The sequence below is a fragment of the Strigops habroptila genome, chromosome 1 (assembly GCF_004027225.2).
Source record: "Strigops habroptila isolate Jane chromosome 1, bStrHab1.2.pri, whole genome shotgun sequence".
In the NCBI taxonomy this organism is placed as follows: domain Eukaryota; kingdom Metazoa; phylum Chordata; class Aves; order Psittaciformes; family Psittacidae; genus Strigops; species Strigops habroptila.
Genome location: NC_044277.2, coordinates 40,323,708 through 40,345,775, shown reverse-complemented (window position 1 = coordinate 40,345,775; position 22,068 = coordinate 40,323,708). Strand labels below are relative to the sequence as shown.

The 22,068-nt window shown below is 44.8% G+C and overlaps 1 protein-coding gene and 1 long non-coding RNA gene across 5 annotated transcripts in view; one reads left to right on the top strand and one right to left on the bottom strand.

Annotated features, from left to right (window-relative positions):
- Nucleotides 1-1,833: 1,833 nt before the first annotated feature.
- The window catches only part of RGS20 (regulator of G protein signaling 20), a 41,829-nt gene continuing 21,594 nt past the window's right edge, over nucleotides 1,834-22,068 (top strand). Inside the window, exon 1 of one of the 4 annotated variants that reach the window (XM_030479034.1) lies at nucleotides 1,834-2,406. In XM_030479034.1, the coding sequence (XP_030334894.1) occupies nucleotides 2,284-2,406 (123 nt within the window). In that variant the 5' untranslated portion in view covers nucleotides 1,834-2,283. Of the gene's footprint in view, nucleotides 2,407-19,638; nucleotides 20,023-20,051; nucleotides 21,325-21,678; nucleotides 22,052-22,068 lie in introns of those variants that run through there. The other 3 variants (XM_030479052.1, XM_030479043.1, XM_030479061.1) reach the window with 3 other exon arrangements.
- On the bottom strand, nucleotides 13,733-19,546 carry LOC115605132. The gene is made up of 2 exons (XR_003990519.1): nucleotides 18,695-19,546; nucleotides 13,733-14,277 (listed from the first exon to the last, which is right to left on the bottom strand). It is a non-coding gene; the product is annotated as an uncharacterized LOC115605132 (long non-coding RNA).

Below are 22,068 nucleotides of genomic sequence, written 5' to 3'. Positions count from 1 at the left end.
GTCTCTCCGTCTCTCACTGTCAGTCTCTGCTGCTTTGTGCCAACAGCTCTTGTCTGGACAAGGGTGTCCACTGCTGAATGTGTAGAAGAAGCACTCTTCTTTGTGAAATTTCTGCAGGACGAGGTGAAATAAAGCCCACTTACGGGTTAAAAAAGAAAATTAAAATAAATTAAAATAAAATGAAAATAAAGTAAAATAAAATAAAATAAAAAGCAATAAATCCTCTAACTTCCTCCTCTCTCACATGAAGAGGCTAGGTCAGAGCAGCAACTTCATTAAGGAAAAAGGGAATGCTGCGCTACCTAGTGCTGCTGACAGTAAGCCTAGCTAGAGGACAGAAAAGAAGGTGGTTACCTAAACCTCAGCAGTAACTCTAACCAAAGTCAGACTTATTACCAGAGTTTATGCAACAGCTTTCTTCCTATAAGATGACTTCTAATGCAGTTCAGCTTGTCAAGTCAAATGCTGGAAGAAGTGTTCTCTCATTGCTCTTCATTTTTCTCCTCAGCACTGGAGTGGGTCCAGAAAAGTGCAATGAAGCTGGTGAAGAGCCTAGAGCACAAGTCTGATAAGGAGCAGCTGAGGGAACTGGGGTTGTTTAGTCTGGAGAAGAGAAGGCTCAAGGGAGACCTTACTGCTCTCTATAAATACCTGAAAGGTGGATGGAGAGAGGAGGTGGCTGGTTTCTTCTCCCAAGTAACAAGCAATATGACAAGAAATAACAGCCTCAAGGTTCATCAGGGAAGGTTTAGACTGGATATTAGGAAAAATTTCTTCAACACAAGGGTAGTCAGGTACTGGAACAGGCTGCCCAGGGAAGTGGTGGAATCACCATCCCTGGAAGTGCTCAAAAAACATGTAGATGAGGCTCTTACTGACATGGGTTAGTGGTGGACTTGGCAGTGCTGGAGTAAAGGTTGGACTTGATGATCTTAAAGGTCTTTTCCAACACAGTTGATTCTGTGATTTCTCCGAAAAAAGACAGAGATGTGACCAAGACACCTCTTTTCATAAGAGATGAAATGGAGGCAGATAGCATTATATCTACCCTATCTCTACGGTGCTGAATTGTCAAAACTTTTGACTCTTGGCAGAAAAAAAATGTTGGTTTAGACATGTTTTTCAACTTGAAAAAGATGTTGTAAACTTTCAAAATAGATAAGAGTTTCCCATCAGACACTTAAAATGGAAGCTCTCTTGGGTCCCCATTTATGGTAACTTCTCGTTTGGAAGCTTCAGCTAACTCTAACAAAAATACTAATTTAAAATATAAAATTATTAAAACTAGAAGCATTTTGAAATTATTTGTATATTAACAGATCGATTCTTTTCAGTGCACACTAACATATGTATGAATTTGACTTTCTGCTCTCCAGGATAAGATGTTTTAAAAAGCTCCCAAATGCTTTCCCACACAAGGAACACTATTATTTGCTTAGCTCTCATTACAACAGCATTTCTAATGACCAGAACTATAAACAATGTTAACATAATTGTTTGAATTAAAGTTTCACAATAATTTAATATTCCTCCTTATTTTTTTTGTGTTTCTCCCACAAAAGAGAAACCATTTCACAAAACACAAAAAATAAATAGCAAGTGGATGTTGACAAACAGGAGATAAAATCCTGGCAGCCCTCTATAAAGCTAAGAGAAATAATCTATTAATAATCTACCTGGAGTCTTAGTCTTTATATTTAGTTTGTCTCTATCCTCAGAGATGGCTGCTGCTCGTGTGGTGTTTTCATTGGAGCCGGAAGGATTACCAGTAGACCATCTGTTCAGTCGGTGAGAAAAAATGTGATTGACAGGTGCCACTGACCTAAGACAGACATCTCCATTTCGTGCTGCCGGGAGAGTATAGCTACGTGCTGAGTTGTTTCTTCCTTTGAGCTGTAAATGAAATACATTCACTTTGAGGTGATAAAATGTGTTTCATGATTGTTACAGCCTGTATCTCTGACATGTATTCAATTTCCTAAAACCTATGAAGTCGTATATCTAATCTCTAAGCTAGCACGATGCTGAGGGGATGAGGCACTGCAGATATCTGAGGGCAGATAATCCTGTTTGTCTCCAGAACTGTGGAGGCTGCAGGAAGAACTGGCAAGCTGCAAGAGGCCCTGACATTTGCCCATCAGTGTAAGGACGAGCCACCTCTATGTTGTTGTCATTCAGCCCAATGTCTGGGATTTGGTTTTGTTTCATTGTTAAATAGAAGTGGTGCTTTTCCAAGAAAGATCATTGTAAAATTGGATTCAGGAACAGCCTTTTTATTTCTCAATGTGGAGGCAAGTTTTGCTCTACTTCAGGACTCACAGCTACCGTGCAGACAACTGCCAAGCAAAGGAGACCTTTCAAAATGAAGATGAAGATAATATTAAAGCAGCACAGTGGATTTTCAAGGTAAGACAAAATCCAGGGATATCTAAATGTCCTGAAGGAGGGGTGAAATGCTGTATCTGGAAAGCAGCAAAAAGAAAGTGTTAATGTCGTGTATAACAGCCGTAGACTATTTGTCACCGAGACATCAGTATTCATGTAGTTTTTCTTTATTTCTGAGCCTCATCCTCTGCCCTCTCTTCCTTGGTGTGTTGCAACCACAGTGACGAAGGAGGTGGTGATCTACCTACCTGTTAAGTGTCTGTTTTCAAACAACATATTAAACACATCCATCTAAGTCATAAAAATGATTCATACTTCATGGAGTTAATCTGTGGTTTAAAGGGTGAGGGAAAACATGTTGTTTCATGGTGTTTAGACACTGAAGAGGTCTGCATTTTTTACTGATGCTACCTCAGATGATTTTCCTTGGTAGTTAACAAAGGACATCCCAAAGAAATCAAACACAGCATAATACTAAAATCTATTTGGGTGTAACAGTAAATCCCTTTAGCGAACCTGTAGAGCTGGTTAACAACAGACATGTAGCACGTAGATTTTGTCAAAAGCCCAAAAGCTGCCTGAGGGATGAAACAGCGATATTTATAGTGGGTAGCACGCTCCCCTGCAGCTCAACAAAGCGAGAGAGACAGGTGCAAGAAACCATATCTTATAAAAACTTTGGTGCAGAAGTGGTGCACCCTAGTGCATGGTAGGGAAGAGAATGTGACAGCAAAGTCACACACTCTCAGAACCACAAAGTTTGGGGTTTTCTCAGACTAGCTTAGCACCACAGTGGGGAGGGAGTAAGGCAGCCGGTCGAGGTAGTTGGCAGGGTTGTTGAAAGACAAGACAGGGGAAGAAGCCGTTCCCCATTCCACATCTGCCCTACAGACATTCAATTTAAAGCAAGAATTGTCTTCTCCATCCCATCTCTTTACCTAATGCACATCTGTTTCCAGGAGGCCATTTCATTTGAATTACAGAAATACACTCATCAAAAATCCTAAATGACTTTCATTACTTTTGCTGAGAGGAAATACTCAGCCTACTTTGCCACTATCAGGAAACTGTTTCCAATAATGGACCAAGTACACTCCTTTTATAATTTCATGTCATTCTGTCTCATTATCTGTCCATTTAGCACATGAGCCTGGGGACATGTTGGCTGTCTTGAAGCAGAAGGGATTATGTCACAGGCATGATGGCTCCTGAATTCAACCCTTGGCAGTCATAGCTTTTGAAACCCATGTATTGAGTTCTTCACAGCTCATGTCCGTGGTCATTTTTCATTTAGCCACCCTTTTCTTCATGCCAGGTAAATAGTTCCTTTCAGCTTGGTGATTACTTTTATGGCTCTTTGTTGCCGAGTTTCTGAGAACATGGTGCACAGGACTGAGTCAGGGACCTCACTTATTATTACAGGGACAGCTTACTATTTCTCTGCTCTGCAAAGGGATTTATCTACAGGAGGACCTAAATGACACTGCAAGGTTCAGGACCACTTACTGTCCAGAGTCCCTTAAACACCAGCACTGCCAGCTTCCTTTCACCCACTGGCTATCTGTCCCACTTACTTTGTTCTGTGCTTATGTTTCTAAATGCTACAGCTCTGCCAGTGTGTCTCTGGTAGCAGGCACAGTCTGCAGGGACAGCCCAGGAGATGCTCTATAACCACTTCATGAGCTCAGTTGAGGTGAAATTGCTGTCATGTGGAAGCTCTTGTATGGGGTTACATGCTCTAGAGAACATGTCTCCAGAACTTAATAAACCTCATCAGCAAGTGATCCTTTCACATATGTAATGTAAGCAATGCTACTAGCAGTTCATGAGTTTACAAGGACTGTGTGAGTGATAGGAAGTTAGGAAACTTAGCCATCTAGAAATGTGTACAGCCCTAAGACTGGGAACTAAAATAAATTACAAGCTTTACTTCACACAGGAAGGAAATACTTTTCTTTTTTACTGGTAGGAAACCAAGGCAGGGAGATTACATGATTTCCTAGTACTTAGGAAATCAACTTGAAGTTTGTAAGGTTCAAGACCAGTTCGTCACACTCCCAGAACAGACAAGATCACATTAAAACTTTTTTTTATTATTGTGATTTTCTGGTGGCATTGAAGCCTGCAGAAAGTTCAGATTCTTTCTGGTAAAATGTTTCTACACATGACACTGGTCGCTATAGACAAGCTATGTTCTTAGACCCATGATTTGTGTGACTGACAGTGTCTTTGATCAGACTGATTCCCCAGTCCTCATTAAATCCCATGTTCATTTCCACCTTTGGTGAGATTTTGAATTTTATGCTTCTGAATGTGAGCAGTGGCTGCTTCTGACAGCAAGTTGATATCTAATTCTATATGCCAAATAGTAAAAAAGTTGTAATATTAAATAAATTGAGATTTAAAAAAAAAAATCTTGTAACAGAACACTTGAATTAGGTTTATTTATTCTTGAACACGCTTTCAAAGAGAAACTGAATTACAAGAGAAATGTTTTTGAAAAGTGGTAGGCAGAGTTTAAAGGCCTTTTAAATTCTCTTCACGACATTTAAATTAACTCAGTGAGTTGTTTATTTCTAATCTCCATTTGCATTGCTTAAAAAGCCTTTCCCTCTGACATGCTTTCATCTTGAGTTATAAAAGTGCTAAAAAGCAAAAGTGAATAAACTGCTTTTTAGCGGTCTGGACACAAAGATGCAAAGACTTGCTTAACCCAGAGCTAATACAGACACATTCTTGTGTGGTTCTAGTGAGCTTTTTGCAAGTTAACAAGATAAACACCCCAGAAACATTACACTGCACAAGGAGACGGTGAGAGGTTGCAAATACATGACAGCTCTGAGGGCATTAATAGCTGTTAATGGCCCAACCAGTCTTACTTTAGGCTTCCACCCTCACTCATGGACTCAGCAACTCTATTTAAGCTCATGCCCAAGGACGTGTTCACTGCCTGCTTGAGCTGCGCTGAAGGAGTGCTGGTCTCCACTGAGTGACAGCCATGCCCTTTGTGGTGATGGAGCCACCTGGTTGAGACCTTAACCCCACCTGGGCTGACTTCCTGGCTTAATGTTGGCTGCACCTTGTCAGCATGGGCTTGCCTGGTGATTGTGGGACCTGGTCGTAACCCTGATCTGAAGGGTAGACTTCCACCTTGCTGTGACACTGCCTTATGAACTGGACCTTGCTCGGATCATCTCTGTCTGTCCTGTTTGCCTTGCTTGAACCTGTAGGATGAGCTGTGGGATCCCCTTGGCTTCCAGCTCACCTCCCTGAGCATCATTTTCTTCAGACTAAACAACCCCAGTTCCCTCAGCTGTTCCTCATAAGACATCTAGCTAATCTCAGCTCTGTATAAACCTTTTGGGTTTGGAGATGACAAACATTATTCCGTGAATTGCATGTAGTGTGGAAGTTGCTTGTGACCATGCATAGCTCATCTAAATTATTTAGCGACTGCTATGAATCATGATTTGTTTGATAAAATAACTCCAGAAAAGTAAAAAATCATAAAAGATATTACTTGTAAAGGACACCATGCAGTTGAATGACTGCACTGCTTTGCCAAGTACTCTAGTGTCTTCAAGTAATAAGAGCTGTCAGTCATTAATTACCATTAACAGTCCCTCTGAAATCAGGTGTTGTCTTTATCTTTTATAAAAGTAGGAAAAGTCCTGATATTAGTAAGTATACTCACCCTCTTCAGATATAATATGTCCCAAGTACATTTTCATGTTAGGAGTGTTTATTTGGTGAAGTCTGCTTTTCATACTTAGTCACGGTAGCATTTGTATGTCTTAAAGCTTGTGATTTTGTCATAGGGTGCTAGGAACAAACCAAACAGTAACTTATGCCAAGAACACATTCCTTCTGTTCTTTCGAACAGGTGTTGTGCTTAGTTAAATAGGCTGAAACATAGTTTAATAGTCACATTTTATCCATTTCTTATGTTTGAGATGGGCAGGGGGTGCAAACTGTGTGGCTGTGGATTGAATCACTTGGCAGCTAACATTCTTTGTCTGTGCCAAAATAGTTATTCCTATATAGCAGATGTAAAATATGAGACATGTTTGATGCTCCATTTTATTCAGGAGCAACATTTCAAAGGGAGACAGAATTCTGGGAGAGAAATAGGAGTATTATAGGGTATTTAGGACCACCAAATTATTTACACCTAGTCTTACTGACCACTTCTTTGATAATACAGTATACTTCTAGGTAGGGAAAAAGTTGGGTATTTTGCTGAATAGTTATTAAGATTAAGATAATGATGTAAAAGATAATAGATTAAGATAATGATGTAAAATCATATGCAGTTGGTTTTAAAGGTACACAGAATCATTTCTAGGACAAACTGGAGAACATTGTGGTCTTCTGTGCTGGTTAATTTCGTCTTCTTGACTTGTATGCTCTATAACAAGTGTTTACCTTGTCTCTGAAGTGTTTTTACTAGCCAAGAAAGGGCTACTCCTGCATATTTTACAGACTGTATCAGTCCTAAAGTATCAATCCTTTTGAGACATGTAGTGTTCAGCAAAATATTGCTGTGTATCTATCTCATCAGCAGACCTATTAGGAAGATTAAGGCATGTCAGCCCCCAACCCTGCAAGAGGGGTCAAGTAGAAACTGGAAGTGGCTTCTCTTGTTTGCAAAAGTCTTCCTCCAAGGAAAAGTTTGTTTCATTTATTGCTGTTGTCAGAAGTCACAAAGTTTTCCTGGGGCACAGGAGGCAGTATTTCATGGTTACTCCATACCCAGGTCTTTAGCACTTATTAGGGTCGGGTCATCCATGCTGTGAGGATTGCACTAGCCATTTGGGGGGATTAGAGTCCTCCTTTTCATCTCATCATCTAAAGTGGGAAATCTGTTAGTTTAACTATAATACTTGTAGCTATAGTAAAGACATTTTGGCTCCAAGTGAGTTATGTTCATCAGGGCATGAATCTGTTGGTTGAGTAAATATCTTACAGTTTTCTGTGTTGAGTGAGGGAAGTAAAACAAACCCGTAAGATGGAAGTAAAACATACAGGACTGGAATCCAAAATAAACATTAATAGCTATTAAATAGTTACTCTCATAGCTAAAACCATCATGATCTACAACAGGCCTTGATCACCCCAGTGACCAGCATCACTTCGTGGTGCATTTAGGCAGGCTGGTGTTCCCTAGAGCCCATGTGTCTGAGTTGTGGACTAGGTGTCTGCACATGTATGAGCATAACTGAGTACACAGGGATAGGATTCAACAGGCCACCATTCTGGAGAGGTGGTCATCAGCAGAAACACCAAATAACATTAGGGATACAACTCATCTTTCCATTGTGAATCACAGACACGGACATGCTCCTGAAGTTAATCCTCCCTGCAGACACAGGACAGGAGAGTGCTTTCTCATTTGACTGCCCATCAAATGCTGCTGTTGCCTAAATTATGGGAAGTCCAGGTTCAAAACCTTCCCCTGAGGTGACTTGAAACCATACAGAGCAGAAGAATAACCTAACAACTGACCGCAGTATGTCTGTGAGAAGGATAGCCGGGGTCTCTTCTTCTCTTGTGTTGAAATCATTCTTTGCTGTATAATAATTTAATATTCCTTATATAGAGGGGGTGGTGATGCTTTACTGTGTTTAAGGCACTTACCACACAAGGGTCTGAAATGCAATAAGAAATATTTCCATTTCCCTTTTCAACAGGTATTCAGTGAGGCCCAGTCCAAAATTCACAGGGAGGTCCCTTGCAGCTGGGTTGGAAAGTCCTCCTCCTTCCCCTCCATTTGGTTAGCTGGGTCCAAGCCAGGGAGGGCACTTCTGAAAGCTGAGGCTGACAGACTGCCTCCAGTGGCTAGGCCACCAGTCTGGGAGATCAACCCATGCAAATTCAGACTGAAAAAAGGATCTGAGCCTGTCCTGTATCTCCAACATATATGCTAACAGCAACATTCAGACATGTAGGTCTGGGGCAGGAGCTGGGTGCTTTCTGGGACTGTGGCTCCCAAATGAAGAGCAATGCACATACAGTGCCAAACCAGTCCCATAACTTCCTTTGAATGATGCAGCACAAATGCCCTTTCCTGCATCTGAGAGTTTCCTCTGTCCACGTGAGGCAGCTCCCCATGCAGCATGTTGATGTTTTTGGATGGCGTGGATACCAGCTCTGTCCACCCAGATACCAGCTCCCAGCAGGATGAGGGAGCAGGTGCCAGTGCCTTATTCAGCTCTGTGGGTCCTTTTGGGAGCCATGGAGGAGCACAATATGCTGTGAATGGGACACCCTTTAGCAGACTTAGCCCTGAAAGACATGCAACAAGCCACTGGCTTAGCTAATATCAGTGGATAGGACTCATTTTCAGCACTTGCTTGCTACTCCTGGGCAGCCTTTCAGAGACCTTTCATGTTTGGGTTGGGGTTTTCTTCTCCCCATGTCTCCTCTGAATGTCCATAGTATATTAGTCTGCTCCAGGCAGCTTAAACCATTAAATATAACTCCTTTAAAATATAATATGTTTTAATCTTTGGCATCATACGTGAATGTAAGAACAGATGAATGCAGCTTATACAGGAATTATTCTACCAGGCAGAAAGTTGTTTGTTTTTTTACTGTGGGCCTGGATGAACAGTGGGACAGGATGCCCAGAGAGGTTGTGAAGTCTTCATCCTGAGAGGTATTCAGACCCTTCTGGGCATGGTTTTAGGGCACCAGAGAGCAGGAGGTTGGACTAGACAGTCTGCAGAGGCCCCTGTTCTGTGAAACAAATAGCTCTTTACAGTGTCTTTCTTTTTAAACTGTTCTGTAATTACATGGCACAACAATATTTTTTAAAGTCATGGATATTTTTCTTTTGCATCCAGAAACAGTGTTGTGAGAATAGCGAGCTGTGTTGCTCAGTGTTGTCAGTGAGCCAACAATAGCTGCACAGAGAGCAATCAGAGGGCATTCTTTTGTAAAAGTTGTCAAAATAATCATGTGCAACACATAAATGGGTGGATTACTTGCACATTAATGGTGTGCAAATTTTCTAGTCTTCAGAGATAATTGGTACTAATTTGCAATCATGTGTTTTTCCAATTTAGTGATTTACATATTTTACCTTCAAAATAGCCCTAATACTTTCTTTTTAGCTGTGCACCTTTGAAATGAAAAATGCAGAATCCTGGGCTGATTAGGATATTACTGACAGAAAGAATTCAATGAATAAAAAAAAAACCCCAAAAGATAAACTGTTTTTACACTAGTTCTGGAAATTTTTCAGCAAAACAATCCTAGACTGACCTGAATAACAGCTACTGTTTTCATTAATATAAGACGACCTTCTTTAAGGGGAACAAAATGTCATGCTAGTTAATAAATAACCCACTCAGCCTAAACCTGAATCAAGTAATTTGAGATATGGGTAACTTCAGATTTACCAATGTATTAGTTTAGGATATCTTTCCACCATCAAGAATAAATAGTTTAAATAAAGGATACTGAGGAAAAGCAATATTTCTCTGGAAAACCATGGAGGCCTTCTTAAAAAGGTACCTAGTCTTAAAAAGGTGTCTGTGAGTCAGGAGGAATTGACCTTTACTCCATGATATGTCTTTCACACCCAGGCTGATGAAAGTAAATGATTTCCAGTAAAATACAAAACTAAAATGACGTACCTTTGTACATCACCAGCCCCAGAGTGATAAGACATAATACAGCTGGTGTGGCTCTGATTTATGGTTTCTCCTAGAGGACATCATGTGGTAGAGGTCACTTGAGCACAGAGTTCCCATCACATCCTACTTTATTTCCAATACACCTCATGTCCAATTGTAGGAGGAATTGTGCTGTCTTTTTTTTTCAGCTCAGATTTCTCAGGGATTTCTGAGCACCAGAGGAATCCCAAAGTGCCAGAAAAGGTCATGCCCAGGTTTGCGAGTGTCGGCCAGTCCACTCTAATTAGCAAATCCTTCTATGGACCAGGAGAGTGATGTGAGGTGCAGTATCACTGAGGGCAGTTCTGTGTTGGAGCTTGGAAGTGTCATCTGGCCTTTGCTGCTAGGATCAACCATCCTTAAGCCCTTCCTGGCACAGGTTTACCTTGCCTGCTCTTTAAAACCTCAGTAACAGACTCCAGTGTCTAGGCAGCCTGCTCCAGTGCTTCACCATCCTACCATTAAAAAGCCATTAATCTAAATATCCCTGCCTACTTTTTAAATCCATTACTCCTTGCTGTAATGTAGTGAACATGAAGAATAATTTACTCCTTCCCCTGTTTGTATATGTGTGCTACCTGATACCTGTTCCCTGTGACTGGTGCAAAGACACAAAAGTCATGAATCATGTACATGTTTTTTCACAGCAATTTCTTTCCACAAAAAAATTCAAAGAATCTAGGGGAAAATAAATGTTTCTTTCAAGCCATTCAGAGCTTACCCAGTCCTACGTTTTGCTGGCCCCTTTTGTGCAATAACAGGACAGCTTTTTACTCCCATTTATTTGCATCTCTTTCTGAGTCAGCTTCTTCCAGTCAAAAGAAAGATGCAAAAAGAGATCAGAACATCCTACTGCAAATATCTTCATTTCTAAGCACAGCTCCATGTTGCTAGGTGACAGCCAGGTGCATCCTCCTGAGGGCAGGTCAAACCCAGAGCCCTGCCAAGCCAGGAAATGCAAGGGAGATACCAGAGGCCATGCAAAGGATGAAGACACTTGTTATGTGCAATAGAACTAATTGTATATTTCATCTCAAGAATTAAAACCTAACGCTGAGGCAGGCTGAATGTTATTTTTCCATCAGCCACATCCAAAAGGTGTGCTGAAGGGTAATGCTTGGGAAATGGCAAAGATCTGTCAGGAGGAGAAGCCTGGCTTGCAGTGGGTCTTGCAGTGCCTGTTTACTGACTGGTTTTGATATCTGCAAAGTTTTGGTCTTTCCCACAGCCCATCCTTGTGCTGGGCACTGATTCCAATGGAACTTTAGGAAACTTAGATGTTGAGATCTTTAACTTAACAGATCTTCAGTCTACCACCAGATGTGGTTGCAGACAGCTCAGGAGGCTGATTGCCCTCAGTAGTATACTTTTAGTGTTATTCTTAAAATAAAGATAATCTAAAATACCATATCAACTATTAAAGGCAGGAACAGACTGCAACAAACCAAGAGCAGCCTAGTGATGCTATCCAAGCAGCAGCTGATGCTCTTACAAAATGTCACATCAGTTTTCCTTATTCACTGTTGCAAGTGCTTAATTACACTCACAAGAAGGATTAAAATTGTTCTCAGGAGTCTAGAGATGTCAGGTGTAGGCTGAGAAATTCATACAGAAAAACGGGAAGGGCTCAACTTTGTTCCGTTATTCATTTGGTTCTATTTGTGAACACAGCCTAATTTCAGGAAGTAGCTGTGATTTTTGCTGTGACATCTTCTGTGATTTACTTTGGGACTCAGTAAAGAAGAAGACAGTTCTTACTCTTCTATTGACTTCACTATTTCCTTTGAGGGTAAAGAAGTTAAGAGCGAAAACAATGGATCAGACTTAGACCACGATAGGATAAAGTATTTCTTCATGAATTGCATAATGACTGGCATTTATTATGAGAGGTAAGAGGATTATAATATTTTAAAGTATTAATTTATTTGCATTGCAGTGCTTGATTTTGTAAAATCCGTGGTCTTTTCTTTTTATTACCAAACTGATTTGTTTAAACACAAGCATTCTTCTGGGAGGGATGTCTTTCAGGAAGAAAACCTCCCTTTAGGGATTCCTTGCCTAAAGATTCCCAGAGTTTAGTATCCAAAATAAGCTTTGTCACTCACACTCTGTGCCTTTTGGTACTTGGAACTTGTGCTCAGATTTTCACAGGTGCTGAGACTGAACTGGAGAAGTGGCCAAGTTGCTCCTGTCCATACCTTCATCCTGTTTTTTTCATTTGGAAATTCTTGCTCCATTTACAGATTACATTACCCAGAATTCTGCATGTCAATAAATGGGATGTCTATAACATCTGTATTTAATATGGGCTCTAAATAAGAGGGTTAAAGAGTGTTTCTCAGTTTGCATCCAGATCTTCTGGATGGTTTGGCATGGAATAGTTGGGTAGTTCTCCAATCTGAAGACTGAAAAGTGAGTCACAGCCTGTCACAAATGCCAGGGACATTTCTTCAAACTAGCATTTCTTTATGTTCACTGAAATGTTTGATTCTGGAAGATGGTTGTTATTTTTATGACAGACCAGACTTTCTCACTGCACTGTGTTTATTCTCTTCATACAGACCTTGTGCAGATAAATGCATGTGCTTCATTTAAATACAAAAATAGCATCTGCTTGAATGATTTACCTGACCAACAATGGCATGCTATAAAATTGTTTCAAACTCATAAAAAGGCTATGCTTTCTTAAGTATCATACTGGGTTCTAAGCAGGCACACTTTAAACAGAATGAAAAGCGAAACTCTACTGGATTCTTACCATCCTTTCCAAATCACCAGGAGAAATAAGTTAAAGGTGTTAGAGATCAGAGAAGAAAGTATAGGCTATTGCAGACAGGATACATTCAGTCCCACTTTGTCTTTTCTGTGTTTGGTCAGGAGGTAAGTTTGAAATGAACTGCAGAAAGGAGGTTGGGAGGAATGTTTCATTTGCCCAGGAGGAAAACATGGTCCTTCAAATCAGTAGTGAAATGAAGGGAAACCGCCAGAAGTGTGGTCTGTTAGTGAGCTGTTTTGAACAACGATGCATAAAGATGGGATATAAAAATAGATTTGTCCAAATTTCTACCCATCTGGACTGCTGTTCTCTGTCCTTCAGGACCCTTGTAGAATCTGCAGCAAAGAGCAGTGTATTTCCAGTTGCAGGGAAACATGATGGTCAGACCCAGAGCAGCCAGAGGAAGAGGTCCAGCCTGCAGAAAGAAGAGTCAGTCTCTCTGAGCATCAGACAGGAGAAACACAGTTTCTCCAGATAGGAACATATCAGATGTCTTCCCCAGACGCTCAGTAGCGCTGGGTTTTTTCCCACCTTTTTTTTCTTCCTTGAGGTCCTCTGTATCTATAATCTGTAACTCAGTATCTGTGGTGTCAAGGGAGACCTGGCACTGATACCATTTGTAGGTCTGCTCCTAAAACTAGAGCAAATATGACATGTAGCAGTAATATGTGCTGTCTGCAATCACAGTCTCTCTAACCCAGGCATGCACTCCTATGTGGGTAAAACCGCATGAGGCATCTCTGAAAGAAAGATTAGCAAGAGATTCTGCAAGGAAGCCCCAGGCCTTTCCCCTTGCTTCAGCAAGGGTATCTACATAACGGGGGTAACCTGACCACTCTAAATCAGTACTTGTTCAGAACTGTGGGAGATAAACGGACAGCACACCAATCAATGTGATTAAATGCTGACACTTTTATTTAGCCCAAATAGCTGGTTATATACCCTCACTGAGTGTCCGCGAGAACTTTATACGGTTCTGATTGGTTAAGCTTACTAATACACATGCATAGCAACCGTTCAGGATTGGTTCAAGCTCCTGGTTCATGCGAATGCCTTATAAGTACTTAATCGTGCCAAATTCCTTATTCCAGATCTGGGAGTTGTTTTCCTCTCGAGATAACTTCCTCATTTCGTCGCCCCAAGTGTTCTTTCATAACCTTGTCGCTAGGCCGCATCACTTTACTCAAACCCTTGCTATCGACATGAGACCTGGATCGCTCATATGTCCATTTTGTTCCGAGTAATCTTCCACACAGAACCATTGATAACTTAGCACACTGGGGTAGATATCACCTGAAGTTTTCCCATTTCCCAAATACGTTCGCACCTTCTCCTCACTGTCATTCTTATCAGAGCAGCTTCTCTTCCTCCCATCATCACTCAAATGTCTTTTTAAGATGCTGGAGAAATACTCCCGGCCACCACCTCAAACTAGGCCTGCAATGAGATAAACACAGAATTTGCTTTTCATGCTAGCATCTATCAGCCAAGAACATTCTCATTTCTGATACTATTGTTTTTAACCTCATACTCTATAGCAGTCTCTCATTGCCTGCTCTTTATTCTATTGTTCTTCTTTTTTGAAGGAATTATAGTATAGTTTAGCTCTGATCTCTTTTCACGTTCTCTGCCACATCCTTTAAGTGAATTGTATTTTCTCCCATCAGCCTTTTAACGCGGCTGCATAATTCCCCCAATTCCTTTATATTTTATAAGGTCCAAAATCTGATGAAAAGTCAGTGGCAGAATGTCACAGTGGCTTCCTTCTGAATCTTGTCAAGCTGGAATATTAATGTGCAGTCATGTTGTGCAAATGGGCTTTCAGACTCACTCTGAACTACTTTGAAAACTCAAGCCGTTCAGGAACATTGCTTCCAAATTGCCCTGTTAATCTTTGTTCCTGAATCAGCTCTGGAATGTAACTATGAACTACTTTCTAGACCTAAAAATTGCAGTCATGTCAGTTTTGGAGTCTTCTTTAATTTAACTATATTTATTACTTACCAAGCACCTGCGTGGTAAGGGTCCTGTGTAATAATTAGGTTATGCATGACCCAGAATATCAGGAGTACACCTGCAGGTCACAGCTGGATGGATGCCTCTTGAGTGACATTGATACTATGAAGATGTTTTTCCTTTGTCAATCATGAAAAGAGAAAAATATTTATGTCTCCAGTTTTAGTTGATTTAATTTGCATTATAGGCAGGGATGAGGACCCCTCACAAAGAGGAATAGCGCTTTGGCGCTATTCTTCAGCTGTTGAGGGTCCCCATTCAAACTGTAGGTGTACAGTGACACCTTCTGGAAGTTTGTAATGAGAGCTACGGAACAGCTTCCTGTCATCAGCTGGAAATTCACGATTTCTGTATGTAGAAGCTAATTTTTTCTGGTCAACGTTTTGCCCAGACCTTTGGTACAGGTTCTATGATGTCGTTGGAACATAAACTAACAGAATGTTGTTGTGATGGGAGAATTTTTCTTTTTAAATCAACCAAATCTGTATGTTTTTTTCATGATTCCAAATAATTCAAAGGTTTATGGGGGAAAAAAAATAGAGGATAAACTTACAGATGTATGCTAACCTCATGATTTAAAAACAAAAGTGTAGTTGGCATTACATTTTTAACTAATTATTGACATACATAAGGAGAGAGGGTGAGACAGAATATAGCGAGGCTTCAGTTTGCCACACATGGCAAATGAAATGAAGGACATAGTTGCTTAATGCAGCCATACTTCAACAAAGATTTCATTTTTTGTATGTGTCATATTGCAATTTCTAATCAGACCTCCTTTGCCCAAGCCACCAAGTCTATCAATCTGCCAGAAACTCTGAGTCACCCAGGATTTTAAGCACATGAGTTGTGCCACAGAACTCCATTTGAGGGCTCACAAACCCCACAGTGCCTGTATGCATCAGCTGGACTGGGGCCAGAATGGGGAGCAGAGTCGTCACTGAGCTGACACTGATGCGATAAAGTCCAGCATTCAGTCCTACTACAGGAAAACATCTTCTATTTCTAACATTTAATTCCATCTCAAAGATTATTTCTCTTTAAGCTTTTTCTTCCTTAGAAGTAAGAAAGATGTGATATCCATCTGTAGGAGTGGAAAAGAAACAGGGTTGTGAGTGGAGACAGTGGAGGCTAATTTCCAGACTTCCCAAGACTTCAGAGTGGAGGCTGACTAATACAAATACTGAAGCAGAGAGTTTTGGCAGAACTTATGTCTGGGATTGGCCAACCCTGAGAAAGTATGTCACCCCAGAACATAACCTTAATGCTCTGTGAAAACATGCAGGTCTGTGGTTGGTTTTACATGTTAGAAGTCTCTGGTTTATTCTGCATCTCATCATCATTGAACCTACATCTTCTATTTGAAGCCAATTACTAATAGATCCATTAAGAGAAGTTACTTACACCTGTAAGGAACTGATGTTGAAAGAATACAAATATTTAAAAATTCAACAAAGCTGTTACCCATAATATCACTGGCATTATCTTCACTTAAATACATGCTTATTTAAAATGCATCTTTTAAAAGACTGTGTTTATTACATTTTAAGTTTTTATTAAGAAATAAGATAAAGCAAACACTAGAATACTGCTGATATATCAAAGAAAATAGAAGTACAACTAAAGTCCCTGGAAACTCATTTTACTTCAGAAAATATCTCTGTTCCCAGAAAAGCCTATCGGTCTTCAAAGTGATTTGTAACAAGTGCACTTTCATGTCAATGAAAATAGTAAAAAATGGCTTCTCCTTTCTGTTTGAATTGCTCCCTAATTCACTATGAATCAGCTCCATTCAATGGTCTAGAAACCCTCAATTTAACAACTGAAGTGAGCAGGAAACACTAAAATAGACTGGTACATGTAATCCGCCACACAAATATGTATGACCTCTCCTTGGGCAAGGAGAAGAAGTTCAGGTATGAGGCCCAGCAATCTGTTTTAACACCTAAAAGCAAAACAGGCCCCAAAAGAGCTGGTATGTGCTTTAGATCACCCACTGAAGTGTGACTGTTGAAGAATGTTGGAATACAAAGTTATTAAAATACGGATACATGTTCTATATTACCTTTCTTATAACCTCTTCTTAACATTTTCAGTGAGAACAAATAAGAGAAAAGGTGCCATACGACTTTTCAGTAATAATAAAATATTATCATAATCATAACAACAATAACAACATGTTTCTTCATTTCCGCAAAGAAAAAATTAGGAAAATATAGTAACTGGACAAGTCTGCAGAAAGAGAGACTGGAGCCTAAGAAACATACAAAGGGGCAATATTAAATAGCAAGAGCACCCTCAGATAAAGCCATTCCTTTCTGATGTGGAATAAAAGAAAACTACTGCGTGCTGGATAGACTTCCCTCCTAAAAGTTTGTCAATAACTTACGTAGATGTAATGTGAAATGTTCAGGGAAGTCTAGTAAAGAGATTATTTTTCCAAATGCTTTATATACTAGTAGCTAATATTAATACTGAAATTGAGTCGTGATTTAATATTTACCTTGTATGTTGCAAATAAAGGTTCCAGTATATGGGATAATTTTATTAAACACACACCTCACATGTAAACTCTCCATTTTTCATAACATATTTTTTTGGAACAGAAACGAGACCCAGGCCAAACACTTCTGTGTCTAACTATATTGTCAGGATGTTCACATTTTGCTTTCTCTCTGTCCTAGTGAAGTTGAATTAACCTGCACAAAGTAGGGCAGCAATGGGGACTAAGAGTAAGGTCATAGACATGCACGTGCACAGCAAGCCACCCTGATGAATGAGGGAATTTTCTCTCATACATGAGAAATGCATGTTCAAATTCCCTTTAGGCATTGGAAGGGGTTCAGTCTGTGTCTCTCAGCTCTTAAAGTCCCTCAATGTTAAAACCCATTTCAACAAAGTCCAAGCATTTGTTTGTCCAGTTCTATCTTATGCAGCTGAACATCAGCCTGCATCATTATTCAGGGAGAAAGGAGAAGATGCCTATTTTTGAGAGGACTTTAAGACTCCAAACTGCTCAGCTGTTTCAGGATTTAGGTGGTTGTGTACATATGCAATGATGCAGATGTACCTGCCTACAGAGCTAGGTAGAGTTGACTGCAAACACCAGGCACTGGAAGATGCTCGGCTTAGGTGGCTGTTTATCTTACATTATTCATGCCTGAGAACATGAGTGCCATCTCTTTATATAATGCTCTATGCTATCACTGTGCATCACTAACGTTGAAAAAAAATAGCCGTCTTTAATAAGGAGTTAGTTGATCATGCCCTTCCTGATAGGAGTGCAAAGGATGGAGCAAGACTATACCTTCCAAAGGGCTTATGCTATGCCAGTTTTTTAAACCTGAACTTGTTCAAGCATTCCTACTAAGATTTAGAAAGCTACCTGGAACTGTAGTCCAGAGAGAGCTTAGGGGAGTCACATCCACTCACTGGTCTGGGAAATTACTGCCCTTCCTAGCAGAGTGACTCAAGCTGGCTTCAAAGGCCAGTGGTGTTAGCAGGTGTTTGGCCTCAGGACACATGAAGAACTACTTTGGTACATATACTGAGACTTTCTTCCCTTTTCTCTGGCAAGGACTGAGCCAGTATCATTTAATCCTCATTGTCAAACCTACAACACTTCTATGGGCCCCGTCCAGGCCTTGACAATTGCAATTCAGCAGAGGAATGCATTTAACATCCCAGCTGTGTGCTTTGTGCCACGACCAAGAGGGCAGAGATTTGCAGAAGGGCACCTTGCCACCCTGAAGGACAAATACTAAGTGGGGATGTGGGGTGTGGCTTTCTATTTTTACCACTCTCCTGGGAACATTGTCCAGCTTCCACCCTAGCTCACCTCTCTGAATAGACCTCAGGGAACTCTCTGCTGCTAAGCAACAGCAAGCTCTCCATATGTGCAGGAATGGCAGCTTTCCCTGCTGGTCTCAGCTCTAACAAATGCCTTCCCCAGGCACAAACAGCACCACAGCCATGTTCTCTCATTGCAGCAGCAGTGGCTTTGGACTTCAAGGGCAGCACCGTCACTGTAGGAAGGTCATTCTTCACACTGTGCATACTTCAGTTCCTCTCTGTCTCTTTGATGGCAAGAGAATGGTTGTAGGCTAGAAATGGGGAATGTTTTGGGAAGGGCTGGGCTTTATGCAAAAATGGAGCCCTGAGTAGGAATAGGCAGAAATGATTGCTAGAGAAAAGGGAGGCAGAGGCCGAACGGCAGCGATTCGTGTCTGTGCCTATTCCGGCCTCATGCGCTAGTAAGGTGGCTTCCTCACTCCAGGACGTTGATACTCTGCAGGAAGGCGCAGATCATGCTGCCCCGCCGCTGGCAGAGCGGAGCGTGCTCGCTGAGCTGCCTGGAGGGTTCAGGACCCTGGACAGGGCCGGCCGGCGGCGGCCCGGTGCTGCGTGGGGGGCTGCTTTTTGGGAGTGTTTTTCTTTGAGGTGGTGCAGCTTGTAAGTAGCCAACATCTTCTCTATGCTCCTCCGGCACTATGGCCAGCCCTGAGCCCCACAGGGCACTGTGTCGGTAGGAGAAGTCTCCTCCAGTCCTCGCCTGAAGGGCTGGCTTAGGAAAGTTAAAATCAGAGAGCGCGCCTGCGGCGAGGCGAGGGGGAGCCCCGAGCACGCAGGAGCCGACCGGGGGGATCCAAATCTGCCGCCCCTCGGAAAGCACCGCGGCGGAGGGGCTCCGCTCGGGGCTGAGCTGTGCAGGGCTCCCGCCTCCCCCCCCCCCCCCGGTAACGCTTATTTTGTGTTTCTCTCTCTCTCTCCCTCCCGCCCCGTTCCCCCGCTCCCACACCTCCTCGCACGCCGCAGACTCCGAGGCCTGCCGGGCCCCTCGCCCCGCTGTCAGCTCTGCTCTCCAGCCCCTTCCTGCGGCCGCAGTTCCCCGCCCGCCGGCCCTGCCCGCGCTTCATCGCGGCGCCCCGTCGAGACGCCCCGGGGCTCCGCTTCGGCCCCACGGGCTTGGCGGCTCTGCTGGCCGGTACCGAGGCGGCCGCCCGCTGCCCGCTCGCCGCCCTGCTGCGAGGCCGCTGGGCTGAGCAGCCGCCGGCCCTGGTGCCGCCGCCGCCGCCCAGCCGCCTCTCCCCGGAGCGCCGGAGATGCCCGGCGTGCCACGGAGCCGCGCCGCCGCAGCCCCGCGCTGCCCCCGAGCCGCCCGGCGCCGTGAGTACCGCTCGTGGGGCCGCGTCCGCCCCTTCCTCCTCCTCCTTTTCCTATTCCCCGCACCGGGAAAGCCGCTCCCGCCCACGTGCCCCCAGCCGGCACCGGCGTGGGAGTCTCCCGGGCTCCACGGGCAAAGCCCGCTGCTTCCCATCTACATCCCCGCCAAACCGCTCCCCGAAGCCGCTGGCTCCAGTAAGGCGGCTCCTGAGGCCGCCCTGCTGCGCAGCCGGTCCGCAGGCGGGAAGGGAGCAGCCCCGACGGCACGGCTGCCCGACAGGCATTCCGGGAAGGCGCAAAGCGCTCCTGCACCCAATCAGTCTCGGTTTCACGGGAAAATCGTGTCGCTCTGCCCGGGGACGACGATCACCCAAGCCATCCGCGGCCGTCTCGTTAACCCTTATCCCGCCGACGGGCGCGCCGCGCTCTCCCAGCAGACTGCGTTTGGGTCTGCCCGAGGGGCCGCGGTGGCGGGGCGTTATCGGTGAATACTCCCCAAAACGTGGCAGTGTCGGTAAGGGCGCTGCTGAGAGGGCCGCCCCGAGGAGCTGGGCAAGAGCCGGGCCCGACAGCCCCTGCCCGGGGCACACTTCTTCCCGGGGCTGCCGTGGGCGGGGTACATGAGGCCCCGCTAAACCAGGAGAGCTAGACCGAGAGAGTCCGGCGGCGACGAGCTGTGCGCCTCTGGAAGACAAGAGGCGGCTGGGGGAGAGAGAGGACGCATCCCTGCAGTTACTTAAAATGCAAGCGTGCTCTAATCCCGGGTTTATAAGCACGACTCTTATTCTTTAAGACATCTATGTACATTAAAGCACCAGCACCGAGCCCCGCGGCGGCACTGCCGCCTCTGCAAGCCCTTCCCACCACCTCCCCTGCGCGCACACACTCTCACACGCTCTCACGCCGGTTTCTCCGGCATTCCCCCCCGCAGGCGCCGGCCCCATGGCTCCCCCCGCGCCATCCCCACGCCGCCGCCGTGCCGCCGCTGCGGCCGCTACTCCCGTTGCAAACGGCCCCTGAGCCGCAGCATTCCCCGGTGCTCGCCTCCCCGGGGACGGCCCGGCCGCAGCCCGCCCCGTCGCGCCTGGCCCGCAGGGCAGGGAGCGCGGGCTGCCGACCTCGCTGCCCCCGGCTCCGGCCGCGGCGAGCGAAACCCATCCGCGTCCGCGGCCAGCGCCGTGAGACGAGCCCGCGAGGGCCGGGCGCATGCGCGGGGCTGGCGAGCCTCCGTCCCCGGGCGACCAGCCCGCCGCTACCGGAGGGGAAGCGGGCGAGGACTCCCGGCGGGGCCCCGCCGCCGACACCGTAAGTACCGCTCGGTCCCGCCCGGCGGCCGCCGTGCACCGCGGCACCGCGACCTGGGCAAGTGCGGGCTCTTTGCCGGCAGCTGCGACCCCCGCGCTGCAGCTGGTGCCGCCCCGGGTGCAGCGGGAGAGGACGGGACGGGACGGGTCGGGCGGCGCTGCCGACGGCGCTCTCCCCCGGAGCAACCGGAGGGACCGGACGCCAAAGGCGTTTCCCCCGGTCTCCCGGGGTATCGGCAGCGCTGGGGCTCGCACCGCCCTGTCCCTCCCCACGGGCTCCCGGCGCCGCTCTCTACGGGTCCCCAGCGCAGGGCCCGCGTAACACCCGGCCACCCCGGCCCCGGGAGTGAGGGCAAGACGCATCCCGTGGGCTCGGCCCGCCGCCGCTCCTCGGGGCGGGATCGCGCCCCGCTCTGCGCCGCCTCCCTCGCCCCAGCGCTCGGGTCGATCGTTCTCTCCCGCCTTGCGCCCAGGGGCCCTTCTTCCTCTTCTCCCGAGTGCGGATGAAAGCAAGGCAGCATCCATGGCAGCATCCATCACCGCCCCCCCACCTCCGTGATGGGAGTCCCGCGGTGCGGCCGTTGTCGGGGCCCTCTGCTCCCCTGCGAAGTTAGGGAGATGAGTAGCAACAAGCGAGCGTTCCCATATAGACTCTTCCAGTACAAGCCTGCCACATCGTGTGTCCTCGGGTGAGAGAAAGAAGTCTTCTCGAGCTTCGTCATCGGCAGGTAATGAAAATTGGACA